General features: G+C 34.2%; 1 protein-coding gene across 1 annotated transcript in view; it reads right to left on the bottom strand.

Annotated features, from left to right (window-relative positions):
* The window catches only part of dcc (DCC netrin 1 receptor), a gene marked incomplete at its 5' end in the record, with an annotated part of 140,914 nt that overhangs the window by 13,641 nt on the left and 117,273 nt on the right, over positions 1-10,000 (bottom strand). The window contains 3 exons of the mRNA XM_056244847.1: positions 1,252-1,424; positions 7,865-7,960; positions 9,928-10,000. The exon at positions 9,928-10,000 is cut by the window's right edge and continues 122 nt beyond it. Coding sequence (XP_056100822.1) covers positions 1,252-1,424; positions 7,865-7,960; positions 9,928-10,000 — 342 coding nt within the window. The remainder of the gene's footprint in view (positions 1-1,251; positions 1,425-7,864; positions 7,961-9,927) is intronic.

Genomic DNA, 10,000 nt, shown 5'->3' with positions numbered 1-10,000 from the left:
TTTTACCATTAAAATCCCGATCATGTGATAGTGTTTTACTGTTAAAATCCCGATCATGTGTTACAGTGTTTTACCATTAAAATCCCGATCATGTGATAGTGTTTTACCGTTAAAATCCCGATGATGTGCTAAGTGTTTTACCGTAAAAATCCCGATCATGTGTTACAGTGTTTTACTGTTAAAATCCCGATCATGTGTTACAGTGTTTTACCGTTAAAATCCCGATCATGTGTTACAGTGCCGATCATGTGTTACAGTGTTTTATCGTTAAAATCCCGATCATGTGTTAGTGCTTTACCGTTAAAATCCCGATCATGTGTTACAGTGTTTTACCGTAAAAATCCCGATCATGTGATAGTGTTTTACCGTTAAAATCCCGATCATGTGATAGTGTTTTACCGTTAAAATCCCGATCATGTGCTAAGTGTTTTACCGTAAAAATCCCGATCATGCGTTACAGTGTTTTACTGTTAAAATCCCGATCATGTGTTACAGTGTTTTACCATTAAAATCCCGATCATGTGATAGTGTTTTACCGTTAAAATCCCGATCATGTGTTACAGTGTTTTACCGTTAAAATCCCGATCATGTGCTAAGTGTTTTACCGTAAAAATCCTGATCATGTGTTACAGTGTTTTACTGTTAAAATCCCGATCATGTGTTACAGTGTTTTACTGTTAAAATCCCGATCATGTGTTACAGTGTTTTACCATTAAAATCCCGATCATGTGATAGTGTTTTACCGTTAAAATCCCGATCATGTGCTAAGTGTTTTACCGTAAAAATCCCGATCATGCGTTACAGTGTTTTACTGTTAAAATCCCGATCATGTGTTACAGTGTTTTACCATTAAAATCCCGATCATGTGATAGTGTTTTACCGTTAAAATCCTGATCATGTGTTACAGTGTTTTACCATTAAAATCCCGATCATGTGTTACAGTGTTTTACTGTTAAAATCCCGATCATGTGTTAGTGTTTTACCGTTAAAATCCCGATCATGTGTTACAGTGCCGATCATGTGTTACAGTGTTTTACCGTTAAAATCCCGATCATGTGTTAGTGCTTTACCGTAAAAATCCCGATCATGTGTTACAGTGTTTTACCGTAAAAATCCCGATCATGTGTTACAGTATTTTACCGTTAAAATCCCGATCATGTGTTACAGTGTTTTACCGTTAAAATCCCGATCATGTGTTACAGTGTACAGGCTAATGCCTTCATCAGTTCCCCATGGTGTTCCGGCGGTCACCTTGTATTTCCCGCTGGTGGAGTGGCTGGTCTTCCACTTGACGGAGTAGTAACGCACTTCCGGGGACTTCTGGTTTTTGGGGATGGAGTTGTCGGCCCAACTTACCCGCACCGAGTCAGACGTGAGCGGCACGGCCTGAACACCTACAGGAGGAATCATGGGAGTGGAGGTGTCTGGGACCGGGGTGGGGAATTTATCAAACAGATGGAAGAGATCGTCATCGGACGGGTCTGAGGGGTCTGCGCGCGTGTGTGTGTGTGAGAGAGACAGATCAGGGTTATGCATTCATGCCAAAATCATAAGTGACCAGAGATGAAAGCGGACGGAGGAATAAAGGAGGGAGAATGGAGTGACAGAGAGAGACAAAAGAAGAACATTGAGATCTAGAGAGTGACTTTTAGAAGAGATAAAAAGTGGTAACCTGCGATTCAAGAGCTATTTATTCCTGACGAGTCGCTAAAAATGAGTTTTTCTGATGATTTAGCAGTATATTGAACCAGATCATTTAGATGTTACACTATAAAACAAAATGTCATGTTTATTTCAATGTGCTATTAGCCGTTTCTTTGCAATTAATTGTGAAATGTCGGTGTACCATTTTAAGGTTACCAGTTTTTAGTGCACTGGGTGAATCTCAGCAAACATGAGCGATATTTCAACACAACATTATTTTCATAACTGTAATCAGCCAACTGTGATGTGGAAAAATGAATATTTATATTGTAAAGTACATTTATAAATATACATCAATTCATGTTTTATTTAATTCATGCTGACTAAATTAATGATGTTCTTCCTCAGTGTTTGTCTCGTTCTCCAGCACTAACATCTAAACATTCTTACATCAAGAGACATTTACTGGAGAAGCGACATAAATGAAGATATTAAGCCAAAAAATGTGTTAAAATTAAGTGAGTTTGTGCTTAAAACCAGAACAAATATCTGCCAATGGAGTCAGAATAATAATCTTAATTCAAAGTGAAAACAATATAATTTTTCTGACCCCACTGGCAGAGATTTGTTCTGGTTTTAAACACAAAACTTAATTTTTCATTAATCAATATCTGTTAATATATAATATAATATAATATATTAACTTAATATCTATTAACTTAATATCTTCAGTCATTGTTCTTCTCCAGTAAATGTGTCTTGATGTAAGAATGATTAGATATTAGTGCTGGAGAACGAGACAGAAACACTGAGGAAGAGCATCATTCTGTACAGTGTGAAATATGCACAAAATTGAGCTTAATTTTCTTCATGCTAAATATAGTTTGTTTCTCTTGATCTGGGGTGAAATATGAGTGTTCTGGAGAGATTCACCGAGTAAAGAGGATAAATCTACAGTCTGACCTGAGAGACCACTAACACACACTCATCTGTATATCACTCATCAATCATCATCAGGTCAGATTTATGAATCTGTCCGTGATGTGATCAGATGAACGACAGACTGAACTACTTTCAGACGCACTGATGGAGTCTCACAGCCAACTAAAGAGAGAGCGTTCGAAACACAGCAACATCTCAATGAGGAGGTTCTCTCAAGGTTCTTCCAGGAACGTTAATACAATGTTTGTTCATTTCAAAGTATTGTGGTCTTTAATAATGTTCTCAAAACGTTAGCATTATAACATTATCTATACGTCGTTCATGGAGCGCTTTAGTTCGTCTAATGTCTTTAAACGTTCCCATAATGTTTGCAAAATAATAAAATGGAATGTTTCACATAACCAAGAAAAAACGTTTAAAAAACCCAACTTTTAAACTAATGCTGGGCAACTAATCGCAATTAATCACATCCAAAATAAAGGTTTGTGTGTGTATAATTAATGTAACACTTTATTTCGATAGTCCACTTTAGACATTATACTAACTATAAGTAACTTTGAGACTACAGTATTAGTAGAGTATTAGTATAATAATAATAATAATCCCATAATATTAGCAAATGAAATGTTCCCTTAACATGTGTAAAACAAACTAAAAACTGGACATTCTGAGAACATTCAGAAATAACTTTATGGGAACGTTAGTAAAATGTTCATATATTTCATATACATATATATTTTATTAATTATATTGTATTGTCTTATTGTTATGTTGTTATTGTGCAGCACATTGGCCAATTAATAATGTTATATAAATAAAACTAACATTGACATCGTCATCAGGGCTCATGATGAAGAAAAGCAGCATTTCACAGCAAATACTGAACATTAATATAAAGATACTCGTCGAATACTGAACATTAATATAAAGATACTCGTCGAATACTGAACATCAATATAAAGATACTCGTCGAATACTGAACATTAATATAAAGATACTCGTCGAATACTGAACATTAATATAAAGATACTCGTCGAATACTGAACATCAATATAAAGATACTCGTCGAATACTGAACATTAATATAAAGATACTCGTCGAATACTGAACATTAATATAAAGATACTCGTCGAATACTGAACATTAATATAAAGATACTCGTCGAATACTGAACATCAATATAAAGATACTCGTCGAATACTGAACATCAATATAAAGATACTCGTCGAATACTGAACATTAATATAAAGATACTCGTCGAATACTGAACATTAATATAAAGATACTCGTCGAATACTGAACATTAATATAAAGATACTCGTCGAATACTGAACATTAATATAAAGATACTCGTCGAATACTGAACATTAATATAAAGATACTCGTCGAATACTGAACATCAATATAAAGATAGTCGTCGAATACTGAACATCAATATAAAGATACTCGTCGAATACTGAACATTAATATAAAGATACTCGTCGAATACTGAACATTAATATAAAGATACTCGTCGAATACTGAACATTAATATAAAGATACTCGTCGAATACTGAACATTAATATAAAGATACTCGTCGAATACTGAACATTAATATAAAGATACTCGTCGAATACTGAACATTAATATAAAGATACTCGTCGAATACTGAACATCAATATAAAGATACTCGTCGAATACTGAACATTAATATAAAGATACTCGTCGAATACTGAACATTAATATAAAGATACTCGTCGAATACTGAACATTAATATAAAGATACTCGTCGAATACTGAACATCAATATAAAGATACTCGTCGAATACTGAAAATTAAATATAAAGATACTCGTCGAATACTGAACATTAATATAAAGATACTCGTCGAATACTGAACATTAATATAAAGATACTCGTCGAATACTGAACATCAATATAAAGATACTCGTCGAATACTGAACATCAATATAAAGATACTCGTCGAATACTGAACATTAATATAAAGATACTCGTCGAATACTGAACATCAATATAAAGATACTCGTCGAATACTGAACATCAATATAAAGATACTCGTCGAATACTGAACATCAATATAAAGATACTCGTCGAATACTGAACATTAATATAAAGATACTCGTCGAATACTGAACATTAATATAAAGATACTCGTCGAATACTGAACATTAATATAAAGATACTCGTCGAATACTGAACATTAATATAAAGATACTCGTCGAATACTGAACATTAATATAAAGATACTCGTCGAATACTGAACATCAATATAAAGATACTCGTCGAATACTGAACATTAATATAAAGATACTCGTCGAATACTGAACATTAATATAAAGATACTCGTCGAATACTGAACATTAATATAAAGATACTCGTCGAATACTGAACATTAATATAAAGATACTCGTCGAATACTGAACATTAATATAAAGATACTCGTCGAATACTGAACATCAATATAAAGATACTCGTCGAATACTGAACATTAATATAAAGATACTCGTCGAATACTGAACATTAATATAAAGATACTCGTCGAATACTGAACATTAATATAAAGATACTCGTCGAATACTGAACATTAATATAAAGATACTCGTCGAATACTGAACATTAATATAAAGATACTCGTCGAATACTGAACATTAATATAAAGATACTCGTCGAATACTGAACATTAATATAAAGATACTCGTCGAATACTGAACATCAATATAAAGATACTCATCGAATACTGAACATCAATATAAAGATACTCGTCGAATACTGAACATTAATATAAAGATACTCGTCGAATACTGAACATTAATATAAAGATACTCGTCGAATACTGAACATTAATATAAAGATACTCGTCGAATACTGAACATTAATATAAAGATACTCGTCGAATACTGAACATTAATATAAAGATACTCGTCGAATACTGAACATCAATATAAAGATACTCGTCGAATACTGAACATCAATATAAAGATACTCGTCGAATACTGAACATTAATATAAAGATACTCGTCGAATACTGAACATTAATATAAAGATACTCGTCGAATACTGAACATTAATATAAAGATACTCGTCGAATACTGAACATTAATATAAAGATACTCGTCGAATACTGAACATTAATATAAAGATACTCGTCGAATACTGAACATCAATATAAAGATACTCGTCGAATACTGAACATTAATATAAAGATACTCGTCGAATACTGAACATTAATATAAAGATACTCGTCGAATACTGAACATTAATATAAAGATACTCGTCGAATACTGAACATCAATATAAAGATACTCGTCGAATACTGAAAATTAAATATAAAGATACTCGTCGAATACTGAACATTAATATAAAGATACTCGTCGAATACTGAACATTAATATAAAGATACTCGTCGAATACTGAACATCAATATAAAGATACTCGTCGAATACTGAACATTAATATAAAGATACTCGTCGAATACTGAACATCAATATAAAGATACTCGTCGAATACTGAACATCAATATAAAGATACTCGTCGAATACTGAACATCAATATAAAGATACTCGTCGAATACTGAACATTAATATAAAGATACTCGTCGAATACTGAACATTAATATAAAGATACTCGTCGAATACTGAACATTAATATAAAGATACTCGTCGAATACTGAACATTAATATAAAGATACTCGTCGAATACTGAACATTAATATAAAGATACTCGTCGAATACTGAACATTAATATAAAGATACTCGTCGAATACTGAACATCAATATAAAGATACTCGTCGAATACTGAACATTAATATAAAGATACTCGTCGAATACTGAACATTAATATAAAGATACTCGTCGAATACTGAACATTAATATAAAGATACTCGTCGAATACTGAACATTAATATAAAGATACTCGTCGAATACTGAACATTAATATAAAGATACTCGTCGAATACTGAACATCAATATAAAGATACTCGTCGAATACTGAACATCAATATAAAGATACTCGTCGAATACTGAACATTAATATAAAGATACTCGTCGAATACTGAACATTAATATAAAGATACTCGTCGAATACTGAACATTAATATAAAGATACTCGTCGAATACTGAACATCAATATAAAGATACTCGTCGAATACTGAACATTAATATAAAGATACTCGTCGAATACTGAACATTAATATAAAGATACTCGTCGAATACTGAACATTAATATAAAGATACTCGTCGAATACTGAACATCAATATAAAGATACTCGTCGAATACTGAACATCAATATAAAGATACTCGTCGAATACTGAACATTAATATAAAGATACTCGTCGAATACTGAACATCAATATAAAGATACTCGTCGAATACTGAACATCAATATAAAGATACTCGTCGAATACTGAACATTAATATAAAGATACTCGTCGAATACTGAACATTAATATAAAGATACTCGTCGAATACTGAACATTAATATAAAGATACTCATCGAATACTGAACATCAATATAAAGATACTCGTCGAATACTGAACATCAATATAAAGATACTCGTCGAATACTGAACATCAATATAAAGATACTCGTCGAATACTGAACATCAATATAAAGATACTCGTCGAATACTGAACATTAATATAAAGATACTCGTCGAATACTGTTATTCTCCTGAGATGTTTGTCCAGTCGTGACTGAAGGTTTTTGATCATATATATGGGAACAGGACTATAATCACACTGTCTAAAACGACATAAAATGTCTCAAAGTTATGAACAAACGTTCTTCCAGAGACATTAATAAAACGCTCGTTCAGAGTTATCTGGTCTTTAATGTTTTTAAAATGTTTCAGAGAACATTCAAAAGTAATGTTCCCATAATGTTATGTTCCCGTAACATTTTAAAAACTGCTGGACATTCTGAGAACATTCAGAAATAACTTTATGGGAACATTAGTATAATATTTCATATATATATGTGTCATCTGGACTCCGGTTGAAGAAAAGCAGCGTCACAGTCGAGTCTCCTTCATCTATACAGCGCTTTAACAGTATAGAGTTTCACAGCAGCTTTACAGTGATAACAGGAGATTACAGTAACAGAGAGTGTTTACAGCAGCTCTAGAATAAAGTTAATACTGCAAATACCGAACATAAATATGACTCCGCAAGTGTAATATCTCTGAGATGTTTCTCCAGGGTTTCTAACTGAAGGGTTGTGATCATATATACGGGAGCATGACTATAATCACACTGTATATGAATATGAAGCGTAACGCACCGGACATGGATCTGGTGACGGCGCTCTCGTAGAGAGGAACTCCTTCTCCCGCGTTATTGAAGGCCTTCAGAGAGATCACGTAATGAGAGCTGGGCTCTGAAACACACACACACACACACACACACACACACACAACATGACTTTACACTGGTACACCAGAGACTTCTGCAAAAGCACAAGCATTTAAAATGAGGCCAAGCAAAGCAAGACTGATGAAAACAGCGACAGCAACATCTGTGTTTGAGCGTGTCAGTGACCGAGGCTTTGAGAGACGCTTTCATGACTGTGTGAAATCTCTGAAATCCCCGAACAAAGAAACAGAAGATGCTCTTTTTCCTCTTTCCATTAGTTTCTGCTTTTGCTTCTGGGCAGCCGGACCGAGTTCAATATCGCTGCCATGGCAACCTGTGGATTTCATGTGAAATATTGATAAGGACGTGGCCTTATTTTGCCCAGAATGAGGAGAGGTAAAAGGAGATTTTAGCGTTCAGAGGACAAAAGACGAGCGCAGGCGATGCTCAACACTGCACAATATGCTTTCTCACTCCGTGTTTCTGTCTAGTTTCCAGTCCAAATACACAAATATTCTTAAATCAAAATGCATTTACTAGATGAGTAAAATGCATAAGATATTATGTCTTGTTTTCTGGGGGAATAAATCAAAATTAAGTGAGTTTTTGCTTAATACAAGCTAAATGATCAGCCAATGGGGTCAGAAAAATAATCTTGTTTCTGTTTGAATTAAGTGTATTTTTCTGACACCATTGGCTGATAATTGTACTTTTTTATAAGCAAAAACTCAGTTAATTTTGATTTATTTCCCCAGAAAACAAGACATAATATCTTATGTCATTTCACTCATCTAGTAAACGCATCTTGATGTAAGACTGTTTGTATATTTGGACTGGAAACAAGACACAAACACTGAGTAAGAAAAGCATTTATTTGACACACACACACACAGCTTCACTGAACCTCGTAAACTCTCGGTAATCACAGAAAAATAGAATAAATAAAACATTAACGCATGAGAGCGCGTTTGATCTTGAACAAACTCTCATTAAGGATTCATGATCACTGAACTCGCCGCACCTTCTTATGAATATTAAAATCTGCGATTTGTCGTTGCGTCTTCTGTCATGCGACCGCAGATGAGTCGTCTTTAAATGAAACATTATATTCTTAGTAATCAATAAACAAACGGGAAGCCAATGTAAAATTAAATCTCATTTTGTTCACTTTTATAAACAATCACAGCGTTCACACACGTTCTTCCTCAGTGTTTCTGTCTCGTTCTCCAGCTCTAACATCTAATCATTCTTACATCAAGACACATTTACTGGAGAAGAACAATGACTGAAGATATTAAGACTTGATTAATGAAAATGCATCAAAATGAAGTGAGTTTGTGCTTAAAATAAGAAATATGTGTCCGAAAAATAAACCGGTTTTCCCTTTGAATTAAGATTATTTTTCTGACTCCGTTGTTATTAGTTCTTGTTTTAAACACAAACTCGCTTAATTTTGATGCATTTTTCATTAATCAAGTCTTAATATCTTTGGCCATTAACTTTTAAATGCATAATTCTGCATTAGTATGAGGAGAGTCTCGCGTGAAAGAGCCGCGACTGCGACTTCTGCATTTCTGTCGGATACGGAAGGAGATGAAATGAAATGTGGAGATTTTGACTGACGAGATGATTGACAGGCCAGTTTACTGCGACAGAGAGCAGCCGTTAAAGATGCAGTTGTGTGATAGTTTTACTCTTCTGCTACACACTCAAGAGGATCTACTTTTTCTTCACAGAAAGAGTACAGACTTGTAGGGCGTAGTGTAAGTAGCGGATTGAGACGCAGCATGTTTTGGGTGGTGTGTAGATCATCTCTTCTTCTTTTGCTCTTTTTCCGCTGTGGCGGTTAGCAAACAGCGTTGCATTACCGCACTTCTGGATCGGCGTGTGGATCGCCTGTGTCGGACTTTATTCATCATCGGACTGTGGCGCTCATACCGTGATGGTTCAGAGCGAATATATATATGTGTGTGTGTGTGTGTTCTCACTCACCGAGGTTCTCGATGGAGTAGTAGCGCTGTTTGCTGTCGACTCTGACGGTCTCCGCGTACGGGCTGCCGACGCC

This window comes from Rhinichthys klamathensis, unplaced genomic scaffold (genome assembly GCF_029890125.1).
Source record: "Rhinichthys klamathensis goyatoka isolate OS25496 unplaced genomic scaffold, OSU_Roscu_1.1 h1tg001127l_1, whole genome shotgun sequence".
Taxonomy (NCBI): domain Eukaryota; kingdom Metazoa; phylum Chordata; class Actinopteri; order Cypriniformes; family Leuciscidae; genus Rhinichthys; species Rhinichthys klamathensis.
This window is presented reverse-complemented; position numbering and strand designations above follow the sequence as displayed.